At 40.8% G+C, this 26,749-nt stretch overlaps 1 protein-coding gene across 6 annotated transcripts in view; it reads right to left on the reverse strand.

Moving 5' to 3' along the window:
• vps13b (vacuolar protein sorting 13 homolog B) overlaps window positions 1–26,749 on the reverse strand; it is a 396,480-nt gene that overhangs the window by 92,590 nt on the left and 277,141 nt on the right. For all 6 annotated transcript variants that reach the window (XM_084725927.1, XM_084725925.1, XM_084725926.1 and 3 more), the window contains exons 35-38: window positions 24,028–24,369; window positions 22,545–22,959; window positions 21,738–21,875; window positions 12,962–13,357 (exon numbers count right to left, since the gene is read on the reverse strand). In XM_084725927.1, coding sequence (XP_084582053.1) covers window positions 12,962–13,357; window positions 21,738–21,875; window positions 22,545–22,959; window positions 24,028–24,369 — 1,291 coding nt within the window. The remainder of the gene's footprint in view (window positions 1–12,961; window positions 13,358–21,737; window positions 21,876–22,544; window positions 22,960–24,027; window positions 24,370–26,749) is intronic.

Raw genomic sequence — 26,749 nt, forward strand, 5'->3', positions numbered from 1 at the left:
TTGTCAGTTTCTCCAATAATGTAGACTTCTATATCAATTATATTGTTGTAAAGTCATCTGGTTGCATGGAACACATACATATGATAAATATATATGAATAAATACTGATGTTTCAATTCCAAAGTTTGGAGTTATTGTCCCGTTTATTGTTTTGTTATTAAGTTTATACAGTTTGGTGAACTCAAGATGCTCTGTTACAATACATTACACTATTCTATGCATCTTAAAGAAACTATCACTACACTTGATTGAAAACTTTAATTAATATATCTAGACAACAAAACTTAGACTATACTATACTACACTATACTAATTAAAAAATACTCCACTTTATTAAACCTTTATTCAAAACTTTGTAAATCTCCGCTGGTTGCATCTGGCAGCTGTGGTGGCATTGCAGTATGTGCTTCACCATCTGTTGCGTGGCAGACAGAGTGCCCTCTTCTAGTTTATATTTTGGTCCTGTCCTTCTGTCCTCAAAGGACAGACTTTAAGAAAGTACACAGTGCACTTGGGGTTCACTTAGGGTAAAGCAGGATGGATGGAAGGGGAGTGGGGGAGGAGGTGATAAATGAGGAGCGAAACAGATATAGACAGGGAGGGAGGGGGAGAGAGAGTGTGAGACACAGAACCAGAGGGTGTGAGAGAAAGTGAGTGTTATGATATGATGAAGATATGACACACAAGCCTACTCACATCTTTGTAGGCTTGGTAAACTGACTAAGGAACATCTTATTCAACATTAGAGTCCAATAACACAACAAGGGGGCTCCAATGAAAGAGGGCTTCACTTGTATAAATCATTCTGAGGGAAATATTATACTGAGATGACTCATTTCTCTCAGGAAAGACACTGTTGATACAGGTTGGCAGTTTACCTGCTAATATCTTGTGGTGTTGTGGTGCAGAGAGCTGTTAGAGATTACTTACTGGACGCCGGGTTTATTTTCATGGCTAGGATTTATTAGACAGCGTAAGGGAACTCCCAAACTGGCTTGTTAAATGGAGAATCTTTCATTCACACACACGTATAAAAGCAGACACAGGAATATAAGTGCAGACACACATAAGTACATAAAGGAAAATAAAGTAAATGCCTGTATACATGCATGTGTAAATGCTGACGCGTCACCATGCACACCCAGGTGAACAAGTGGAAACAAATACACCCACATACGCATTTGCACACACACAATGTGTATCAAAGCATTCTCCCCTGTCTCACTATGCGTCATTTACAGCCCAGCTGACCGCAGTATCCTGATACTGAAGCCAGCAGAAGCAGCCAGCACTCTTAATAATCACCCTAATTGGGAGTGGTTTAATGAGGGGGAATCCCTTTCTTTCTTCATGTCTAACTCCATTCTTCCATCCGAGCCGAATAACAGTCAGAGGTACATTTCTCCATGTTCTCCTCATCCCTGCTTTTGCCCTTTGTGACCGTATTACAGCTATGTAGGTTTGTCTCCAGAGATGTGTCAGCCAGACAGCTCAAAGATATTACACTGCTGAGCTGCGAAGTGCTGCCATAAGCAGGGAGGAGTAGAGGAAATGTTAAGGAGAAAAAAAGGGGAGGTGAGAAAGAATGAGGTGGGCAGTACCTGTGTGCCTGTGTTTTCCTACATAGAGTATCTAACATATTTACAGATAATGGGTAAAACCACAAAAAGCAATAGACAACAGGAAAATGAGACATGGACACAGATAAGATGAGAAAGAAGACAAAGAGCATAATATTACTTAATGATGGAAAGAAAATTAATGAGTAGCAGAAACTTTTCATTTTCAATCAGTGATAAAGACAATAAACTGCAGCCAGAGAATATTATTCTACTGATTGTTTCACCCGACAGGTCAGGAAAATTTCACAGTGATGTCACCAATACTGGATTAGATTCACTGGTTGCAATTTCTTTTCAAATGCATTTTCTTGAACTATCTTTAACTTGAATCCTTTTTACCAGTTGTTCCCCCAGTTGTCGTTAATGATTGATAATAACTGTAAATAATCTGAGACATATTGCATATCTTCTTGTCTGGGTGATGTGTCTTTAAATTTAAAGGTCCATCTGACTGGAACAACCTGCCTTGTTCACTTAGATCTGTTTCTTTGAGGTATCTCTTTTTACTCATCATCAAACAACTTGCTTTTGCTTCTAATTCTATTTATGTTATAGAAATAATTTATCTGTATTGTGTAAGTGTATGTAAATTCATGTAGCTTACTATGTGTACGGGCGGCACGGTGGTGCAGTGGTTAGCACTGCCGCCTCACAGCAAGAAGGTCCTGAGTTCGATCCCCCAGCTCCCCGGCTGGGGTGGGGCCTTTCTGTGTGGAGTTTGCATGTTCTCCCCGTGTCTGCGTGGGTTCTCTCCGGGTTCTCCGGCTTCCTCCCACAGTCCAAAGACATGCACGTTAGGTTAATTGGTGACTCTAAATTGCCCGTAGGTGTGAATGTGAGTGTGAGTGGTTGTCTGTCTATGTGTCAGCCCTGCGATGAACTGGCGACTTGTCCAGGGTGTACCCTGCCTCTCGCCCAATGTGTGCTGGGATAGGCTCCAGCAGCCCCGCGACCCTTACGGACTAAGCGGTTACAGAAAATGAATGAATGATACTATGTGTACATTTTCTGTATGTGTTTGGACATACTTAGGGGAATCAGTGGTTATGGGAGGGGCTAGGTCTGAGAGCGCTTTTCTCTGTGTATCTGCACTGTTTTGCTTTATGTACTGTATATTCTGTATAGTTGTGGGAAGGACCCTCTTGAAATTGAGATTGTTCATCTCAAAGGTTTTATCCTTCAAATAAAGTTGTTGTTGCACCTAAGAGAGGTGACAAATATTTGAGGTTATACAGCTCAGGAGACAAGTACATAAATACAGATACACACGTCTAAAATATTAAAAGATCTTTCACAGCAACCAGCCAGAATAGCATGGGGATGAATAAGAATATTGTGTTGTGCCTCTGCTAACTATGTGGTTGCCTCATATGGACAAGGCATACACACTCACTTGCTCACAAGTACACAAAAACTGGAGTGAGATGGACAGCTGTTGTTTGGGGGGTATTTGAGGTGGATCCACTTTATGTGCTTTGGGGTTTTTAAAACTGTCTCAGATGGAGCTGAATGAAATAGATCCTGGCATATGAAAATGGCAATAACACACACATGCACACACACAAACTTTTATGCTTTGACTGTTTGTGTTCACATTTTCACAAGAACATAAATAGCAAATTACATAATCATTCAACACAGGGGTATTTTGTTCATGTTTTCAATTTGACAAGTTAGCCTAATGAATAGTCATGACAGAAGTCCCTGCTACACAAATGAAGACCGCAATGACAGCAAACAGAGAGCAGTACCTTGAAAGCACTTCAGTGTTTTCCTTGGGCATCTCTGACATCTGCAAGCTCCTCAGTACCAATCTATGGACATCATTTAAAGTGGAAACAGATAACTTTTCAACTTTCCCCCTAGCGCATGCGACTATTATTGTTGTTTGTGCTGCTATGGCAAAGACAACACCTGTACACAACACAAGATCCCTTCCATTTCCTCAGAGTCAGAATCTAGCTCCAAGGAGAAATGATCAACACCACTTTAGAAATGCAAGAGAAGAAAGAACTTCACTGAAGTGGTAAATTGAAAGCTACTGTAATGATGTGCATTGCATACTAATATAGTTTGAGTAACATTAGCTTACTGCTTCACACAAACATGTAACTACAGGGGTTTTCAGGGGGAGGAAAAAAGCAATAAGGGAAAAAGCGTGCATTTGTTAATTTAGTGTACAATGGAGACACCATTACCCTTGAATTTGAGGCCACTGACAGACAGATTTACTTCATAATAAGTTGTACAATGGATTGCAATATTATCGAAACTGCAATATGGCCAAGTGCAATATCCAAAATGCAGAATCAGAACCAAATCACAATTTTTGAAAAGTGGAAAATGTGTGAGAAACAGCATTGCAATGAAGTAGTATAGTGCTGCAGGGTGGGAGATGACTTTTTACCATATCATGCAGTTTCCACTTTAAACAGTCACATACTCTAAAAGCACACTTAATACTCGTAACCAAGCCGTTAGCAGCAACTACAGGCTGGTACATTGTCCCCTTAGTGATGAGTCCCTTCTCCAAACACACAAACTCATACACACATAGGAAAGAAACATGCACATATGCAAATATTTTTGGCAAACTAGCAAAATATCAAAAAATCCACACACACGTACACAAGGCATGTATGTGATCAGTTAGAAGGGACTAGAAAACAGTTCATCTCAGTCTAATAATAGAGACAGACAACAGTCAGGCTCCCATTCACACCTACAGGCAAAGAAAGGTCCTGCCCCAGCCACAAACTACCCAGCCCACCAGCCGACTGGGGGATTCAAGCTCAGAACCTTCTTGCTCTGAGGTGACAGTGCTAACCACTGCACCACTGTGCCACCCATGTCAAAATGTTGAGTCAGAATGAACTTGGATCACATGCAGATCTACACCTGTGTATACATCATGCTCTCACAGTAGAACTGCTAGTAAACCAGGGCACACAAACACTATGACACTCAAAGAACAAAGTGGGTGGTGGGGGAATTGGGTGGATGGAAATCTTCCTAAAGTGAAATACATTTCTGGCAAGCACTTGGGTAAGATTAGATAAGATCGGAGACATTGATTTACCATGTCGGTTTCTCCCTGGCAGCCGTTATCTGACCACTGCCTGGCTGATTTATACCCCGGGACGTACTGGTATCAATTAGAGGAAACCTAAAGGAGTCATTACCTAACTAGCAGAGGCCCCCGAAGACTGTCTGGGATGGTAAGAGTAATAGAAGTAATATACTGTCACTCACCACAGAAATACACTATTCACTCACCACAAGACCACTATAGGACACCAGAGGGAACTGGTTTCGTAGCAGGGGACACTGTCGGCCAAAATGGCACCGCGCAGGGAGCTGTGCGTCATCCAAACCGTTACACAGTTACTGAAGAGTGTTGATGAGTTACATATGGGTTCAATAACAGTTGCAACACATCAGCAAATTACGTATGGTAGATATGCGTTAATTTCTTAATATTCAACTCAACCAAATGTGATTTTTTAGGAAGACACATATGAAGATAATGCTGCAAGTAGAGGGATCTTATTTTGACAGTATGCCATTCTGTTGCCCAAACCAAACCCTGATGGGTCCTGACAAATTATCGGGTTTTATGTCGAATGTGGGCCATCTCATTTCATACAGCTTTGGGCTCAGTTCGATTTTGGTCATTGTCAAATGTAATTTAATAAGAAATCTCTCTCTCTCTGTCTGGCTGCTCCAGTGGTCTGTGTCTGTGTGTATGTGTATGATATGCTGCTAGTAAGACATGCGGTGCCCAGCAGGAAAAGAGAAAGAAACAGCAGAACTAAACTCCCTGCTGATTCAGGACATGCCTCTTTATTATAAAAGCGTATGACCTTGAATGACCCATGACTGTGCATGCAGACAGTTTTGTTCTGAATTAGGACTGGAGGACATCTGGTCAAAACTGGAAAAAGGGTGAAGATGAGCATGATAAGGACTAACAGTTACGTCAGATGATTGCGGCGGCAATTTGTGTAATGTTATAACCATTGAAATGAACATGCACCTTTGTCCTGTTTTGCAAGCAATTTGTGTTTTGTAGTCATAGATTTAGTAGATCAATCTCATAGTCATTATTGGGTCATTTTAGGTTTAGGATTAAATTTTGGCACAAACAGCTGGGCTCATTTCTTCGGGTCTTAAAGATGTTAGAATGAGGTGGGTTCCTGTCTATGGGAGCTTTGGCGTTTTTTGAGAGTTTTGCGGCCACTACATATTCCTCTACATGCTTTGAAAGGGAGGGTGAGGTGAGGTGTTTATAATCTGCATGCTCATCGCCATACACCACTACTGTGAATCCTACACACTAGTCCTTCAATTGATTAGTTGACTACACGATAAAGGGTGACTATTTTGATAATGGATTAATCCTTTAGTGAATGGAATTTTTCAAACAAATATGCCAAGATTCTCCCCTAATTTGTGAGGATTTACTGATTTTCTTGGTTATATTATGTTTAGGTTTTGGAGTGATGGTTGGAGAAAGCTGTGATGGGAATTTTTTTCTATCTAACATTAAACAATTAACTGAGAAAATTGAATTATTGTAATCATTCTCCTTATGTAAACACCTAATATGAACCATTTGAAGTTCCCACCCAAGTCTGTTAGCTCAGCACGGCTCCACATTGAGAGCCACCAGTGTTCAACAAAATATGAGCTACGAACATTTAACACTGTTCAGAAAAGTGTGCAACCTCTCCTCCACGTCTGTCTCTGATATCCGACTACAACAATCTCACAGCGTTCTTATTCTTCATGTCTCTAACCAACTAATTCCAACACCTGTACATCTTCATCTTGACCCAACAGCCACATGTGTGTCAACAAATACCTTGCTGGACAGTCTTTTCTCCCCATGTCATCTCCTTGATATATTTCTATTATTAATGCATTGAAAGCAATTTATGGGTTGGGTTAACATGTATTTCCACATATAAATCTCTTTAAATGTTTGGCTTTGCTTAGCTCTGCTTCTCCCTGACTATTGAAACAGAAATAATATGATAAATGGAAAAGAGTGGCTTTCTTTCAACCGAGTAAACAAACTGACATGATCGTAATTCAAAGATTGGCCAGGGACACGAAATAAAACTTGAAAAAAATGAAGAGAGACATAAATAAATAAATGGGTAGCTTTTACTTTGTTCCCTGAACAGAAGTTTTCCTTTACAAGTGTACTGGAGTAAATCACCGTGAAGTAGCAGGGGGTCCACAGAGGCAAAGGACCGTGGAGAAAGCTTTGTATGTGTGTGTATATGTTCTTGTATGCATATGAAAAAGTGTGTACTCGTAACAGGGTCTGTCGATACGTATGTGTGTGTGTTCTTAGGAAATCGGGGGCACTCTATGGGCAGTCTGACAGAGAGCTGAGAGATTAGGGAGGGTCTTGTTTCATGGACCTTAAGACATATGTTCTCTCCCTCTTGCCTGCCTCCCTCCTTTCTTTCATTGAACTATAAATGCCCCCCTACCTTGGGGAGTGGTGAGCCGTGGACGGAGGGAGGAATGTGGGGCTTCCACTTGCTTTTCATTAACACAGGATCTGGTAACACACCTCACTGTCAACCTAATCCCCTCTCTCTCCATCTTGTCCCCTGGCAGAGGGGGCTGCCATGACCAGGTACACAGCCCCAGATGTTCCATGGATGAGGGGGGAGGACAACAGGGTCTTCACCCCGTTGCAGCTATGGATGTACGCTGATGAAGACAGGGTGGGGTGGGGTGAGTGTAACGGCATACACTGAAGAGACCCCTGTTACTGCTCATATATAGTAGCCTGCCTGTCTTCTGCACTCTTAGAAAGAAAGCTGCTAACTAGAATCATAAAGGGTTCTTCAACTTGTCCCCATAAGAGAACTCTTTTTGGCTCACGGTTCAAGTGGAGCCATTACAAAAGGTTCTAATTGGGACCCTTTCAGAGTTCTACCTAGAACACTACATAGAGAGATATATCTAGAAACATGTATGATTATCCACCAAAAAAAGGTTCAGAACTTGAAAAGTTGGTTCCCAGCAGCACGTTATCAATGGGGACCAAAGTGGGTGTGTCATGTTCTACAGGTTGTTGTGCATTGTGCCACGCTCTCTCATTACGCTTCCACTCAAAACTGATGGAAACATGGGGCTGGTTCAAAAGATGGCACCAAGGTTCCAAGAATCTTGAATGGAACTAGTTCAAGAACCAGAACTACTTTGGTAGAAAAGCATCATCAGGGGGTTCTATCTAGAACCTTTCCCCCTTCTAAAGGTGCTAACCAGAACCCACCAAGAGGGTTCCTCTGAGAACCCTTTTATATTTCAAGGTTTTGTCTCAAACCCACTTGAGAAGCCCTTCATATTCCATGTTTTTTGCATCTAGAACCCACCCTGGGGCTTCTACCAAGAACCCTTTTATATTATGGTACATGTTATTGAAGAACCCTTCCATATTATGACACAAAGAACTCTTGACAAACCCTTCATAAAAGAAGCACTCTTTTTTCCAAAAGGCATTCTTAATGGATCCCTTGGTGTGCTTTCCCCCTTCTGTTCTGTATTATATATATATCTCTCTTTTTCTTTCTATACCTCTTCTTCAACTTTCTTTCTGTCTTTACCCATCTTTAACCTCATCTGTTCTTCTGTCCTACTTTAACTCACTGACTTATTTCCTTTCTTGCACTGTATCAACTTCCTGCTCAATCCATATTTTTCTCTTTGTCCAATCATAGGAGTTCTTTTATCTTTTCTCTTCCTTCTCTCCTTCACATCTCCAGTTTCTCTCTCCCTCTGCTTCTCTATCTACATCATCCTCCTGCCTCCTTTCTTTCACAAGACTTCTCTCCTTCTTCCTCATTCTCCTGTTTCTTCTTGTGCACTGGCATCATCCTGAGGTCCATCAATCTCAGCCTGCCACTGAGAAGCAGCAGAGGAACAATGGCAGAAACAGTAGTGGTACAAACTGTAGCAGTAGTAATACTACATTCTCCTGTCTTCCATCTCTCATGTACAGCTTTTCCCAGGGGGGTTATCCCCGCTGACTTATTGTGGCAGCTCAAGTGATCAACCTAACAGAATGGGAATCCTTAACCTTTATCTTTGTAAAAATTCCAAGGTATCCGTTTCCTGAGGTATATGGAGTGGACTAGAGAGGCTGGAGTGCTGAGTGATGGAGGCGGTGCAGCTAAGGCTAAAAGTCAGCAGATACATCTATTGTCACCAGCGATCAGTCAGCGTAATTGGAGACAGTTTGTCTCCTTTGGATGGCAACAAATCTGGAAACACTATGTGAGGAAGCCCTCAGGGAAAACAGCAGTGTGTGTTATGACAGAGATCTATAAGAGAGCTAAAGTTATAAAGAGAGGGAAAAAATAGAAACAACTGGGTGAGACAAACATGTTATTCAGCAGGACTTAAAATACATTTTCCCGTGCAAAAGAGATCCTCTTTGTGGGCATTTGGTGCCATTTAAACTTTGCAATTCTCAACTGACAACATTTACAGGTGTTACTCCATAGTTCAGCATGTTCTCAGAGATGAGGCTAAGAGATGAAATATCAGGGCCTATAATGAGATCTATATAGAGGATCTTAAACCTCTCAGGTATTTCAGAGAGCACTCAAACATGATACATGAGCAGTTGAATGAGACTTTTTCTGCACATGATGACAGCATTAGTTTTATGGCAGTTATTATAATGTCTTGTTCAGAGCAGACATACATGCGCTGATGTTTTTTTGGGCCATAACAACAAAACAGTATTTCAAAGAGTTTGGAGCCAAGCTGGGGATGAATGATCCAATACATGTCAATAAACACCAGTGGTCCTGATCCCAGCTTTTTTTGTTTGTGTCCAGTCAAACTGTGATGTCTTGAGAACAACAGTGGCTTTGTTTCAAGGTGCTGGTAATTGTGTAGAAAAGAATATCCATGAAAAGACTGTTCACTGCACACTAATCTCCATTTCCTGTGTTTACTGTAAACAAATCAGACAACTACTATTAACAAATCTGTTTTTAAAAGTATTAACTATGTGCAAAGGAAGAACAATCACTATAAATAGAAGACTCATTTGAAAGCAAAGTGAGTGGGAAGGGATTAGCTTTCATATTAGTTCAATTGTCTCTAAACTCCAGTTCTTTTTCCATTGCACTGCACACGCAGTTTCGACTGTGTTTATCGAAGGCAACACATCAAAGATGGATGAAAGCTGAAAAGCTGGTGAAAATCAGAGCAGGGCAGCAGCGCTCAGTATTGTGTCACTGTGCAGTTATGCAGATTTGAGTAAACAAAGTGCAAATTGTTTGAGGTTTTAATTAACATTTTCGACAATCATTTTATCTGAAGTAACCCTATATAACAACATCTGTCAAACAGATGCAGGCACTTAGGGAGCCCAGTTCCAGCTCTGTCCTCGTCCCTCTGCAACACAGTCAAACAAGGGACATGCTGCTCAGCGGTACAGAGGTACAAACCGTCTTCTTGCAAAATTATGAGTCAAGAGTGTTCCTTGTTATCTACTGCATGTGGCATGTCAGCCCCTCACTCTCTTTTATCCTTCTGTTTCCATCTGCCGTCCAATTTGGAAGACGAGCCAAAAAAACAGCAAAAACCGAAAAACAAACCAAGAATCCCAGATCATCTGTTACAGCACGTCGGCTCACACCCAACGGCACAGAGAAATTGGAAGCTTTTTAATTTACATTAGCATTAGCAGTTCTGATTGTCATAATGGAAACACTGCGATGCCTCCTGGATAATAGTCAGTGTTGATGAAGGCAGGGTTTGGTCCGAACACGAAAACAAACATCTTGCTCTCTCTCTCTCTCTCTCTCTCTCTCACACACACACACACACACACGCACACACACACACACACACACACAGACTCATACATAAACGCATGAAAATATCTTTCTCTCTCTGGCCCTCACACACACACAACCATGCAATCAAATACACACGGAGTCTCACAACAACTTCAGATCCAAGACTAACACAAACATCTCACTTTACAGTTTACTGACAAACCTTGTTTTTGGCAGATGAGGCCTTTGCTAGCATGTGTAAAAAACAGCAATATTCCAAATAATACTGAAAGCAATACTGGTATTTGGTTCCCAACGTTTCCAGTGTGAGTGAATGACAAAGTGCCAGATCTTCCAAAAAAGGCCGAGACATCACATATTTTTCAACAAACAAGGGTGGAAAATGGAAAGTTTGAGTAAGTGCTATGAAGTGAGATACTGATCACCACAGTATTAGAACGGACTTATTTTCGTTGTTTAATTCGACCCATTCCTAAGGGAACATGTTACAACATGTCAGTAACATTTTAATCCAGATGAATAACGAATTTAAGTGTGGGGCGCACTCGGTATAGCTCTTTGGAGTTTGTCCACATCAATATTTGTTTAGTTACATAATGATATGAAACAGAACAATTTGTTCCCTGCTACATTTTTGTATTGGATATTTGGAGCTCTGTGTATTTTATTTTCAAAGGGCCTGGATTGATTCCCGTTGGCTCACATGGTGAACTTGGGTACTAAACAAATGACACACCACAAAAAAAGCATGTACATTTTAGTGTAGTGTATTACTGAGTCTTAAAATTGTGGTTTCTTTAAAAGATGATAAAATCTGCCAAATGGGGTGAAGTCATGACAGTTGTTTCCAATGCAACTCCACCTGTTTCAGGAATTTCCTTTAAACAAGTGGCAGTATCTTGAAATACAGCAGAATAAGATGGATCACATCACCGGTTTGATGTTTTTCTCTTTTTCACTTGAAGAAAAAAAGTGACAATGAGTCATTTAAGGTCCAGGCCCTTGTTACTTTGGAATTATAGAAAACAGGCCATTTACTGAGCTCACAGAGTTCTTAGCAGGGGGTCAGAGAAAAGAAAGTTTCAACTCAAGTGCACAGCATCAGAGACCACACAACCAGGTGTGAGCTATCAAGGTTTTATGAAACAATGGCTTCTAGTTCTATCTACTGATCTTCCCTGAACACAATGTAAAACTGAGGTGGCAGCTTGGGCACTACTCTCAGAAAATGATATGCCTTGCGGCCACAGTGACTTTGTGACTGTAGGTCACATTACTAACCACAAAGATGCCCAGCTACATTGATGCTGAGTTGCTGGTAAAGTGTTGCTTAGTGCATGCTGGATTGTCAAGCTACACTTTTTGCTGACGTTGCAGTAAAAGGATAGGGTTAAACAAAACTGGAAACTAACTAATGGCAAAAATAATGTTTTCTTCCATTTACACAGCACAGGAATCAAGTGGAGACGGGATACAAAAGTGGCAAAACAAAGACGTATGATTGTCTGATGCATCGCTGTGTCATTAGAGTGCTGAAAAAAGTTAAGGCCAGCTCAACTTTCATTTGTTGCACCTCATACTCAACCTGCAGTGACAAGCGTCAGACGTTAGTGTCTGGCTTCATGCTGTCAACTTCCATCGAAAATGACTTTTAGCCTGATGTTTTGTCACTGGCAGTCCGAACATACAGTGAGAAGAGAAAATTGAATGAGCTGAGGCAAGAAAGAATCATAAATTGGTGAAGAAATAAGACAAGAAACCAGAGTTGGTCCAGCTATTGTGAGCACCGGAAGAAATTGTTCTGGTGGCTGCTTGAGCAGTCCATTACACAAAAAGATGACGGTGCAAGACAGCATTACCCCACATCATTCTCCTCAAGCTCCTCAATATCAGTTCAACTTTCAAGGTTTTAAACCTGAAGCAGTAAGACAGAAGACCACAAGAATAAGATAAGCAATGTTCAGGTTTGATGCAGCTGCTTTTGGTCAAAGCATGTTCAACTTTTTATTTAAGTCCATGAACTGTTCATGAACTGACCAATCAAAGCCTGGATGGGGGTGCATTAAAAAAGATTAGAAAGGTTAAAGGTTCAAAATTAGACTCCTTAAGTTAAATTCATTATTCCTGTAGGCCTAAAATAATTGTTTTATTTGATAGACTTGTCCCTAAAATGCTGAATTTCCAGGCCTGAATATGACATAACTGTTTTGTTAGCTGGTATAATTTTTAGTTAATAGGTTACAGTTTGGGGCTCTGTGTTTCTGGTTTAAACATGAAGGTGAACATAAGGTCTCTGTGGGTTTAAATAACTATGACAATTAATACTGCCTGCCCATCAGGGTAACAGCCGCAAAGTATGTTTTCCATTTTGTCACTTCCTTTCGTGTTGAGTCAATTAGAAAGTTAGAGTGTGGTTTTATGTTTCTGCATCTGTGATGCAGTGCATCTGTGCTGCTTGAACTTCTCAATGAAAATGAAAGATGTTTGTCTTTTACTCACCTTCTATCCTGGGCCCTGACTTCATGTTCAGACTTCCTGTCATGGCTGACACTGTTACTGTCACGCTGGGCCTCATTGGATGGGCCTCTGTCTCCATGACCACTACAATCTGAGCAGTGTGGAGGGACACCTTGTGGAAGGACAGTGCCAGGGCCCTGATGCCGCTGGCTTTACTTGGGGTCGAGGCTTGATGGTGTGTGTCTGAATGAGAAAGACCAGCCCTGGGATTTGTCTTCATAGGGGAGGAATGAGGGGTGGGAGATGTAGAGGGTGGTTTACTGGAGCTATCCCATGTGTGGTTTGGTAGGACTTTCTTCAGGTAGGCTTTGGCCTGTTCCAGCTTCGCCAGTGTGGGGCTGATTTTCAGGGGGCGTGACAGTTCCACATTCAGCTCAGCTATGGAGAGTGATAGAAAGAAAAAAGAAAATGAGGGAAAGACAAAAATGAGACTAAACAGTGAACATAAGAGACAAAATTAAAGAATGGTTTTAAAGCTGTGCTGCTAACGAAACCTTGCAAACAACAACTCCCACTGTGGACAGTTTCTAAGCAGCCTCTCTTAAAATCTCTTGTGCTTATCCTGACTTATATTTATGAAGGGCAGAGTGAAAAAGCTAACAGAGCAGGAAGTAGAGAGAGCAATGCTTTCAGGAAAGTACTAAAAAAATGACTTCATTGTTTGGAGCAACAAACAAAGCTACTTCAAGACAGAAGCACACTGAGTAGTACACACTACTTTGCTAGTCCATCACTGGTAAGTTTTGAGAGCCACTGCACAGTGACAAATAGTTGTTCAGCAACACAGTACACACCCACTGAGCTGGAAGGCCAGTGAGAGCCTGTAGAGCCAGAATATTTTCACATCTTATGTGAAAATTATGGATTTGTTTTGACCAAACTGGTGTTGGCGATTGCTGGAATGGTAAAAGACTTACCAAGATGGTTTGTATGAGTTTATTTTTTTTTTGGTCAGTTGAATTACAATGAAATCGTGTTTTACAATGACTTAATAAGGTAGAGTTGTATTTTTCTGTTTAATAAGGAAAACAGGTGTGAGAATATTTCCTTTCTTGGCATTTCTGAGTTTATTTCATTTATTAAGACAACTCCCTGCTGTAACAGGGAGAGATATCGCCAAACCCTTATACAAAGTATACATAGTCTCCTTGGATCTCTCTCAGGTTCTGTCAATGTTCCAACTGTATTTGTGAATAGCAATAGGAAATCTTGTATGCTGTATGTTTAGCAGTCCAGTGAAAAAGCAGTCTCTCTTAAACTATGTTAAACCCAGAACCCTAACTGAATAAATTCACTCTTGGCTTGGACCCTTGCACTTGTCATTTGGAAACGTACATAAACTGGACACAATCCATTTGGAGGTTTTTAAGAATAGACAGGTTTCACCAGTGTCCAACTGAGCAAGATCTGTTGCTATCTAACCCATGGAATACTGCATGGTACCATGTCTTATAAATCAAACTTTAAAGTCCTTTCTCTTCTTCTAATCACTCAGCTTTGCATGCAAGGACCAGTTAAAGAGCAGCTGGGTTCAGTCTCAATCTTTTTCTCCTTGTCTTATATGCACACACACACAATTACTGGCTGTCTCACTGTAACATCCTAACGTGACACTGCGGTATAGCAGAAGAGAATCTCTTCTTCATGCCAGCCACATAAATCCAAGACTCCTCGGCTCTCTCCTGTTCTGCCTCTCTCTTGCGCTCTAGTGCGCTGCAGCCTTCAAACACTTGACTGGAATTTACAGAGACACATGAATTAACTCAATGCCGTTTTACACCACTTCCATTATCCCATTTTTCCACTTGGTCATGATGATGGGAGAGGGAAGCAGCCGAAAACAGGCACAGCTGTTTTTCATGGTCTCATCAAGGCACCAGTGTTTGGAGGGTTTTTAAGGGTTTTAGGCCTCCCGTCTGTCTCCTTCCCAGGTAGGAGCACTGGATGACATGAGCGGGAGCGCTGCCAAGAGAGGCAGGCAGGCAAGTGTACACATACACACAGACACAGACTCTGCCCCCGGGATTCTTTCTCATTTAATCCAGTGGAAGTGAGGCACATGGTCAAATGGAAGGATGGCTGGAGAGAGGAACTGGAGGAAAGATAGGTGGAATTTGCTGTGCAATGTAGCTTATCATTTCCACTTGACTTATCACCAGGAAACTTTCCAGTGGTGGAATAAATAGCCCGTATGCAGCTGTTCATCCAGGTTCCTGTGCTCCACTCCTCTCTTCTTTCACCCTTTCATTTACCTCCTCTTGTTCTCTTGTAGCCCATCCTTCTGTTTCTTTCTCAATCCTTTCTATCTTTTACTCTTCCTCCACCCCTCAATCTAATCAATCCCTCCCCCCTCTGTAATCACATAAAGCTGTCTCTGATCACCCAGTCAGGGCCAGCGCCGGGGCCTTGCCTGGCTCTCTGCAAAGGGAGACCTGGTCCTCATTATTGATCGTCTTCTTTCCCGAGGTCTCTCTTTCTCCCCATCACACCCCAAAACCCAGCCAGTTCTGGGGTGATGGAGAGGGATGTATTACCTGTTGAATCAGAAACTCACCTGGCTTGAGTAAACAGTGCTGTGGATACAGCTCACTGTAACCCCAAGATTTTAATACTTAAAATACAGGTTAACTTTGCTTGATCTGGAACTTGGACATTAATGTGATGAATCATGGGTAAAAAATCTGATGTATAGTATGCCTGGTGGCCTAAAATCAACCTTGCCACATCTTTCCTATCATCTCAAAATACATAAATGTGAGTGGGAGAAGATCCAAATATATACACTGGACTTATCTTAACTTTTTCTTATCTTTTTTGTATGGTGGGCTTGTCCAAGTGTGCTGTGTCAGATTCATGAGAATTGTATTTTTGCATAATTAAAGACCCAATAATGCCGTATAAGTCCCATCACAACAAGGGGATCGATGACTATAGTGAAAGGAAAGGGGCTACAGGAAGTCTCTGTCACAGATATGGACAACAGAATATGTGGCATGATAGGTGATGTTGCACTGTCAAGCATTGCGATGCAGGATGTTCTCCTGCACAGTGACTTGAATAAACCAGCATGTGTGACCATACGTCCAATAAGCCTGACAGTGATGGTAATAGCTAACTTAAATTAATGATGATATTGTGAGGCTATATGAATTAATTTAGAATTATATTAGAATTTAAACTGTAGAGTCACACCAGATAGTGTCTACATAATTAGTGTAATTTATATAGGATTTTCAATCTCAAAATAGCCTCAAAATAAAAAAAATATACAATCATTAGTGAAAATAATTTTAAGTTTTCATAAGAACAGACTAACTGCACACGACTCCAACAACAGGTCTGGACCATTTGAAAATTCTGTTTAAATCTAAGAAAAAATTCAAAATACAAGAAAATTAATGAATACGGTAAAAATCTGTACAAACCAATAAAGAACAAATCTGCCTGTATGAGTGGTTCTTGCATGAGGCCCATTATGTAGCATGTAGTTGTTTCACATATTTGGGAGGACTGGTTGCAGGAGTTGTCTCCTTCTATAAACTGAACAGCCACATAAAGCTTTTAGCATTCATGCAACCATTTGTTTTTATAACTCAAAGAGCAGGGTGGACAATGGTGCAGCAATGATATCCCCTGAAACTTCTTGTTAAAGGCATCACTTAAATAACGATAATATAATTTTCTTCAGAAAGATTTATGTTAGGCCAAAACTGTTTTAATGACAATATTTGTTTAGCTGACTGACAAACTTGTCACTTCTAAATTGATGAACTCCTAGAGGATTTGACGGATGAGTTCAAGGAAAATCTGTCAAATGACCACAGGATGGTGTGTATCTGGATTTTAAACTTGGAAAGAATGTTTCATAGAGGAACCTGGAAGGGACGCTGCATCTGTACAGTTTCTCCCCCGGCTTTATCTAGTAACTGGTGGAGCACATTTTTATTGTAGTGTCACATTGTCAAAGATGAATCTTCTGAAGAAATCTAATAAAATAAAATAAATAAATAATAAAATAAAATCACATCTCTGCATTAAATGGCTTCAAGTCTAGTACATGTGGGACATTTGCCTACATTTGGTTGTTTGTCTGGAGCTGATTCGGGAGTGTGTTCGAGACAGCCTTTAAAGCGATGTTCCATGTGGTTTCACTATCCAGACAAAGAAGGCATAAAAGAAGTAAACTCAAAACCTCACAACAGGAAAAGAAAGAATAAAACATAAACTATTTACAAGCCATGACAGACTTATAGGTTTTACAGACTAAGCTGCAAAAACCTATAAGTAACACGGCACTATGATAAAGACTTTTCTCAACCAAATACACTGCTGCACCTCTTTAACACTGTAAAGTGAATAACCGACAATACCCAGAAGTACAAATGGCAATCTCATTCAACACTACTTTTAAATGTGCCTGTTATGATTTAGGAGAGCAATGAAGGAGGGAGGAAATATTAATTATTGAAAGAAATGTGGTGGCACTTCCATCACTAAGCAGGAGCAGTCAAAAGATACCTCTCCAACAGTGGCATTCCCACACATCTGAGTGGTTTTATTGGGAACACCTTGCTTTCAGCTGTAAGAGTAACAGCTATTTTAAGTTGGAGACTGTCAGTAGAAGGCCTGTGCTAGGAGCAAGCATCGAGCCTTGAGGTTGAGAGGTGGTGTTGGTGTTCGCATACCTTTAAAGAACAGGCCTTAATGTGAACAGGCTGGGGTGAATCATTGACTGGCCCTTCTCAGGTGTCAGCCTCTATTAGCGCTGGAGAAAGTGGGAGATCAAGGTCTGACAGAGGCACATACACACACGTATATATCTCTGCAAAGTAGTGGGGGAGATCAAATATGCTTATTACCCCAGGTTACTGTGTCTTTTTGGTGAGGTCAAGCATGACGCCGTCCCCACTTTGAACCTGGTGTTGGGTGTATGTGTGTGTGCAACCACCAAGAACATTGTTTTCATTCCGACCCCACCTTTGATTTCTCTAGCTGACTTTTACGCTTGACTCTTGACAGCAGAAAGCCTGTGTCAGACACAGGTGGCAATGTGTCCAATTACATAGGGTCTGCATGTGAAGGGTATATGTGTGTATGTCTGTATTTGTAAAAGCCAGTTTCATTTTTTTGAGGTGTATCTGTAGAATCCAACTGTCACAAAAAAGCCTCATACCAAGTAAGGGCAGTGACATGCACCTCAGATACCATATGACTCAAATTAGAGTGGTTCTGGACAGTTCGGAGGGGCACAGGCTTGTATACAGTAACTGACAGCATTTCTACAAAGCTATAGCTTGACGGGAAGCAGAGACACAGGAGAGTAATGGTTCCAATTTGTTCTAGCTAATCTATCACCTGTTGCTTCTCTTGTATCCAAGTGGTAGCAGTTACATCTCTGGACTCACTCACTGACCCTCTCAAACAGAATAGGAAGGATAAGAGAGGGAGGGATGGAAAGTGTATGCATGTGCTTATGTGTTTGCTGGTCAATCAGCGAATTTGCTCATGTTGGAAAAAAACAAACCCACCCCGGTCTTTCTCATGTTTGCTGGTCAAGCCTTGAACCCCCTTGGTTCTGAAAAATGTGGCTTCCTGTATGTATCTGCATTAGTAGTGTTTATATGTATGTGTGTGTATGTGTGTGTGTGCGATGAGCGGCTGCTGAGTGAGGGTCAGTGCTGAAACACCATCCAGTTTACAGTACACATGTTACAAGTGTTTCCCACTCGGCATCCTTGGGAGGGCAGCTTTGATTGGTCTTGCAGAATAAATGCTGCTGAAATTGCGAGCATATTGCTGTAAACACACAGAGAGACGTGGCCTCGCGGCGGTCTGCTCTCCGTTTGCGCCTCGTTGAAATAAATCAAATGTGAAACATTGTGGAATCAAAGTAGAGCTGCAAGACATGATACATACACATTGCAGCACACACACATAGACAGACAGTTATAAAGTCTTGCACATGCAAATAAACCATCTGTGAAAACAACAGGGGATAAATAAACAAAATGCTGGATGCACTTTTTCTTGCTAATCCGGTCTTCATCGATCATCATCCATCCCTCCTTTATTATTCCTTGCACTCCTTTGTTTCATATTCAAATTAAGTGAATTTGAACAATTAGACTCATCTGAAGCATGAAAATATGTCTCACCAAGAACTCACCAAACCTTACTAATGATGTTGATGCTTAAAGGGATGGTTCAGATTAATTGAAGTAGGGTTGTATGAGGTATTTTTCTTTATGAATAAGTATCTTCACATATTTGGCAGACAACTTGTTCTTCAACTCTTCCACAATATTCCCTGTTGTGGTGAGACGTCACTATCTACATGTGCACACAGCCAGCCTTTATAAAAACTACAGATCATAGATTGCAGCAATTTATTTTGATGGATGGTGTTTTAATTTTTATTTTTTCATGATGATGAGAGAACGCCTATTTAATTTTCAAGAACAACTGGATTACAATAACATTTAATATCTTTTTTCTATCCATGCCATGTTAAATGCATAATACATAACAAACTTGCATACAATGCATTTATAATGCCATGGATAGAAAATGAACAGAGACAACAACTGTGTGGTCAATTTTCATGTCAACACCATTCTAGCCTAAACAGGTAAATATTAATTAATTAATTCATTTTCTGTAACCACTTATTCCATAAGGGTAGTGGGCGCCCACATGCTCCAGGGGAAATCTTATTTTGATAAATTTAGTTACCTGAACCATATGCTCTGTTTGAAAATGTTGTGTGTGAATTATTTAATGTTGCAGTAGATAGTCTTGACTATTTTAATATGTCAAAATGAGGGCCAGCCATATTTTTCTGTTTCTATTTAAAATGAATATTAGCCAATTAGAATCAGTGGCGGATTAGTTGGAGCATGTTTAAGGAGAGGCAGCTTCCCGTTTTTCTGTCTAAATAACAGGAGTTAGTGTAGTCTGCATCAGTGCACCGATTCTCCTGCTCTTTGTAACTTCTTCCTTTGGTTCCCCATCCCAGAGGAGGAAACTTATCTCCACCAGAGTCATCTAACTAAACAACACACAGATGAAAATGTATGTGTGTGTCAGTGTGTATCTCTGTCTGTGTGGGTGAAGGGGTGAAGGGGAACCAGTAGCATGTGTGGTCAATTCTCGATATTTCCAGCAGAGCCTGACCCGGGGCAACCTCATACTGAGCCTGGATCCTGTCTGAGTCATTTGGGAGGGTGTTGTTTAAATGTTTGTGTATGTGCAGAGAATGAATGTGAGTGATTATGATTGAAGTTATCCTACTGAGACAAGGATAGCTCTGCTTTTCACTAGTTCAAGGGAAACACCTGACTGTAATTGCACAAAGCAGACATCTGTGCTTCAACTAAACACTAGAATCAGATGTAACCACAGCATAATGTAATTATCTTTAGAGATATAACAGGCAGTAACCCTGTGTAGTGAGACTGTGAAACATCCTGCTAATAAATTACATTAAAGTTGTAAAATCAACACTGGACATTATGCAGTTTCTAATAGATAAATAAACCAAGTGAACTTAAATCTATTTAAATATTTATTTAATTTTAGAAATGGAAGTGATACTGCATGGACTGCTGTTCTTTTTTCTCTCTCTTCTCCAAAGGGAGATCAGAGGTCAGTATATTCTCTCTATGTTGAAGGACGACCTCTCTTTACTCATTAAACTAAGATCCCTCTCCTGTATACAGTGACTTCCCATCAGAAAGGAGTCATATTTACCATACAATCTCAAAACCTGACTGAAATTCTGAAGTTATTCATTCCTCATGGAAAGGTCATGCTTGCTGTAATTTGACTGCTGGCGTCATCTGGAATGAGCAGAGGGGTAAGATGGGACACTGGTGGTGTGTGTGGGGCTGTGTTCTGTGACTGCTGTGGTGTACACAGAGCTGCATTGTGTTGTGTTGTGTGATTCCAGGTGGACAGTGAAACTGAGGGCTTTCCGCTGACAGCAGGAAGGGATGCGTGTGGGTGCGAAGGGGCTATTGCTTTCGCGTATCATCATCTGTAACACCTACAGCGCAGCCCAGAGTTGAATTTTGTATACATGTACAGTATGTGTTCATAATTGTATGCATGTGAAAGAAAGACAGACTGTAAGTCAAAGTATGTCCATAGTTCAGTGTCAGTGTGTGTGTGTGTGTGTGTGTGTGTGCAGCATCTGGTCTGCTGGGTTCAGGGAGCTGAACTTTGAAGGATGTCCTGCGCCTACACACTCCCATGAAACCCTCACAGGGATAACAAGGTTGCACACACTCATACACTCAAAAGCCCACTCACACTTTTATTCATTGCTGGTGTATTTGGGTAGGAAGTCGACCACACCCTTAGGTCAACGACCTTAGCTTAAAGCTCATATGGATATCATATCAGGCTAAAAATAGATAACCAAACCCTGTGAAAGGCAAATCCACAGGAGCCTGACATTACACACACACATTAAAATCCACAGGAGCTTCTAGTCTGCTGTTCAAAGTGAGTAATGTAAGCATTAGTGGCCTACATCCGCTATGTCATTTAGATTGCTCATCATCTGTTGACACAGCAGAACAGTAGACCTTTGTGTTTGACTCTGGCATGTGTTTGTTCAGTATGTATGTGGCGTGTGCCAACATTTCCCCTGAAATGGGATTAAATGTGGAACGGATGCTTTAAAACAGTACACAAGCATGTTAGCGTGAGTGCACCGAAGTTGCATGTGTTGTGTATGTCTGAGCATGATCCCCACCTGGTCCGTTGAGGAAATCTTTGATCTGGAGACAGAGCAGAGGGGGAGGGATGCCCGTTTTATTGTCCACCTCTCCTGCTACTGTTTGCAGCCAAAACACGTTGTAGTCCAGAGACTCTGGCAAAGTCTTTCCTGGATCTGTATAAAAGATGATGAGATTAAGAAAGGGAAAAAAAGAGAAGGAAAGGGGCATGGGGAATGGAAGAGAATAGGGCAGACAGAGAAACAGTGTCAACATATTAAACAGTCAGAGATTTTAAATGTACTTGTTAAGTAGCTGCGTTTTTGTGAACACTTATATTCTGAAAATAATCCAAATAGCCCAATGAGTGCCTCATGTAAACACCTCACCTTCTTTCTATGCATGTATTTCTGTTAAAAACCTTAAAAGATTTAAAGATGCTAATTTAGTTCCCAGGATGCAATGAGGGTCCACCTTGAAAATTACCAGGTGGAAACACTTCTTACTTTTTGTTTACTGGCAGTTAGCAGACCATAACAGATTGGACGCTTCACAGCTAGTGGAATCAATCTGCGCACGTCAGAAAAGTTACATTCTGATTGATTCTTCAGGGCATAAACAAATGTCTTATCAGACCATTTCATTTAGCGTCCACGTAACCAGTTAAGTTGGGATTTCGGATGAGGACATATTGTCCATGTAAACACAGCTTCTTAGTCTTTTTGGGTGTAATCGGTTGTCTATATATTAATCAGAAGATCCAAATCCAACCCTTTACTTAGACAGTATTAACTGACCTCCTTCCCACACAAACCTATCCACATTCCTGTCCTGATCTGACTTACCTAGACACTTGTAGTCGGAAGCTACTCCTCTTAAGGCCACGTCAAACACAGACACCTCCATCCTCTGCTTGCGGTGGTGGCAGCTGAGCAGAGCAGAAGGCTGCATCACCTGGAGGTAAAGGAGGGGTTCCAGCACCTGGTCCCCAGCCCCTCGTCTCCCTGGCTGCCTCACTATGGTCACACCCAGCGCTTGGCGGGCTGAGGAGCGGCTGGGAGTTGGCAAGCCTTCCAAGGAGAGCAGGCTGCCCCTCAGCAGCGGGGAGGCCGGCTGGGAGGTGTTGCTGTTGAGGATGTCCTCAGCGGTCAGGCCAGCGAGGGAACTCTGAGCAGCTGGAGTTAGGTCTGGAGTCGGGGAGGCCGAGGCTGGAGGAGACTCAGATGGGATGTCAGGCTGGTTTAGAGCACTCTTCCCTACCTGAGGTAGATGCAAAGAGATCATATAGTGCTGTGTCCTCTCTCATTTTACACCAAATTCATTGCAGTTACTTTTATAGAAACATTACTAAGGTGTTTTGTTCCATCATAATCCGTAAGCATAATGCAGTTTATACAGTTCTTGTGGACCCTATCTATGTACATCAAATCAAGGTTTGTACTGGGTTTTTGAAGGTAAAGTCCAAGCACTGTTCAAGCACTTTTAAATGACCTAAACCAAAAAAACTTTAGACTCTTGAAGCCCTTATCAACACATCTAAACTAATACTACAAATTAATTTACAAACTTCTTTATACCCAAAGCAATCAATGTATATTGGCACTTATTTTACTTATTTTCAGCATATTAATGTTGATTGAATGTTTAGATCATGATTATTTAATGCCTGTATTATTCCAGAGTAAGGGATCAACAGAGGGCTTATCTAGACATAAGTGATAAATATGATGATGTCATAGTTTTCATTTCAACTACTAAAAGATCATTTAAAAAAAATAAGCATTTTTAAGGAATATAATCAGATTGAAGAATATTACTAACCTTGAAAAGATAACAGTTAAAAGTAAGCATTTCCCAAACTTTCAAGAATCTGTAGAACCCTGTGACTGGATGAGCCCCGTGTTTGGAAGAACTGACTGCTCACAATAAAATGGCCACTTGGTGTAGATGTGAGCAAACAGACACAAACTTAACAGCTCTAAATGCTTGTGACAAGTACGTGTTTGTTTTTCTATTTTGTGTGGGACAGTGTTGAGCTGGAGCCCAGAAGTCTTTCACTTTTCTATCTGCCTAGAGATCACATTACCCATTATTATAACTTTGGACTGAATGAAATGACTTTCATCAACCATATGTACTTCCAAGTGATAATGTTGATTTGATAACTTTGTAATATTAATCTTTTGTGCTTACACACCAATATAATCCTCACATAAATGACACATCTTGCTATTGAGTATGGTATAAATAATTATACACACATGGACAACTGACAAATGAGGGAAGTGACTCATGAGAGAGCTTCCATGTCACAGGCTTTTTGTTTACCTTATCCCCGGGCTCCTTCTTCTCGGGTGTGCTGGGAGTGTCCGACGATGAGGGAAGGGCCTTTGGGGGACTGGAGCAAGCATAGGTCATGACAGACAGCTTACTAGCGGTGAGAAAGATGTCGAAAGGGATGAAGCTGAGGTTCTTGGTGATGGTGGACTTGTGGGAGGGCCTGGCGATGCAGTGGTGGCTGGCTCCACTTTGCTGCTCTATTTGCACGATGCGAATGTGAGCACTGTCACTCCCAAAGCCGCTGTCCTGACCGGTCCCGCTGTGACGAGACGAGCAATCGACACCTGCCATAGGGTCTCGGCTGCCACGCTTTTGTTCGCATCGACGCACCTGTATGGAGAAACAGTAGGTATGGCTGTATTCACGCTGCTGCTGATTTTATGAGCCTTGAAGTCAAATGGAGATGACTGCAGTGGGGGCGAGAAACATTTAAACAGTATTAATGACAGGCAGGTAATGGCAAGCTGCTGTGAGGATATATTTTCTGATATAAATCAGCAGTGTGAAAATATATGCAAACAATGCCATTATGAGATCAAATACTCAACAAACCTGGCCAGGCATCCAGTTGTTGTTGTTGTTAGGCTAAGATGCAGTGACTTAAACCAGTGGTGTGTTAAAAAATTTATAATAAAAAAAATCCCACAGGCTTAAAGTAATAATGTTGAGCAAAAAAGGCCTGTTTTTCCTATGAACAGTTATAATAATAATAATAATAATAATAATAATAATAATAATAATAATAATAATAATTATTATTATTATTATTATTATTATTATTATTATTATTATTATTATTATTATTATTATTATTATTATTATTATTATGAGCCAAATTTTAGAGCTAATTTGTGAAATGTTCTTCTTGTTAAGCCATGTTGGACCTCACTGTTTACAATTATTTACAATTATTTATGTGTTGTTGTTTTCTGTTATTGCTAAAAGCACAAAAAAGGGCTGGTAGCTTCTTCTGTAACTCACTGTTAAAGAGGAAAATCATATTGCCTCATATCAATCACAGGAGCATGAATCAAATCAAATTTGAATCATGTCATAGCAGACTTATATGAAAAAATACTGTATCTTTGTCCAAATAATCAATATAATATTGTGTCATGATGAAACTTGTGATTTATACTGATAACAAAGGGCAGCTGCTACCTGTGCAACTACACAAAACATCTGGAACAGCTTGATATTCAATTCAATTTGCATTAAAACAAACTGCTTTATCTCAAACCAAACCAAGATGCTGTGTCAGATGGATTTTTTTTTTAAAGTTTGTTTCTTGTTTGGATCCTGACTTTACAAGAGGACACAAACCAAATAACTTGCTTGATTGAAACCATGGACAAATTGACCAAAGAAGGAGAGCATCATATAGCCACAGAGACATTAAAGGCATGCTTTGGGACTTTTTCTGTGGTCTTAAAATCATTTTGCACTTCTTGCAATATTGGAGATGTCTTTGAAAAAGGGCCTCACCCCAGCAAATCGAATTGTTTCGTGCAGTGACTGTGGTATTGTGTATAAAGCAGCAGAGATTTTATGCTTGGCTCTGACTAACGGATGTCGGGAGAGTTCCAGCCGTTGTGGCAATAAAAAGTTTTCAGTGACAGATGATATAAATCAATGTGAGTAGGTTGCTGGGTTTCAAGCGACAATGAAAACAGGCATCTTTATTCTGCTACCAAAGCATGCCATCTTCAAGACTATAAAGAAGCCGCCACTGGCTCCCATGGGACAGGAATGAGACAAACATATAAAACTAAATGCTACCTACAAATAATAAATTACTGGACATGTTTATATAGAACTGACACGTGTGGGTAAAAAAAATGGAATAAACAGAAGCGTTTACTTTTCAAAAATTTCCCAAGCGCATGGAAAATATTTGGAGATGCTGAGAAAAAACACTTCAAGCCACCCCCACAGACGTACTTCCTTTAGAGTGGGGCTGAGACCGTCAGAGAGACACAAGTAAATATGTCGAAAAAAGGAGGGCAAAGAGGGCACATGTAAACATGTGAGGCTGTTTCACTTCAACAACTGTGTTACATCAATTAAAGGGACAATTTGTCACTTTTCACATGGATTTTCAGTTCAGGTAAATGTAGTCAGTTAGAGCAATAAATTTCTCAATGTGTGCTATACTGACTGAGAAAGCTGAGTTCTCCTGCTGCAAAATCTGCAGTTCTTCCTACATCCAGTGATGTCACAGTGATGTTGTTGGTGTAAAGGAAGAAGTACAGGCTATTTCAGCTTGGTTTCCTAGTCTCTGTCTCTGGGTAGCCAGGGGGTGTGCTGGATGAGTATATTTGTCACCTGACACTATGTTTTCACCAACAAAGTAATAGCTATAGCTATATAGGGCAGTGATACACGCCAACATGGGCATCAGAAGCTCTTATACAAAGCATCCTGGTGCAAATAGGCACTGCTGGTATGGCTCCACTCAGTACTCTCAGTCATTGTAGCGTGGACTGAGGAATTTATTGCTTTAATTGATTAGATTTACCATTGATACTGACTGGACTGGACTGTAGAATTTTCCCTCTAAACACTCCTCTTGTAGCTGCAGACTTGTCAGGTGCATCATGGAGGGACTTGAGTCTATTAATCATCATCATTTCCAATACCATGTCCAACACTGTTACCCCATTATTGAGGCCTTTCCCCCCATGTTTCTCATCCATGTTAATGTGTGTGA

Source organism: Lutjanus erythropterus, chromosome 9 (genome assembly GCF_056507025.1).
Source record: "Lutjanus erythropterus isolate fLutEry1 chromosome 9, fLutEry1.hap2, whole genome shotgun sequence".
NCBI classification, from domain to species: Eukaryota; Metazoa; Chordata; class Actinopteri; order Lutjaniformes; family Lutjanidae; genus Lutjanus; species Lutjanus erythropterus.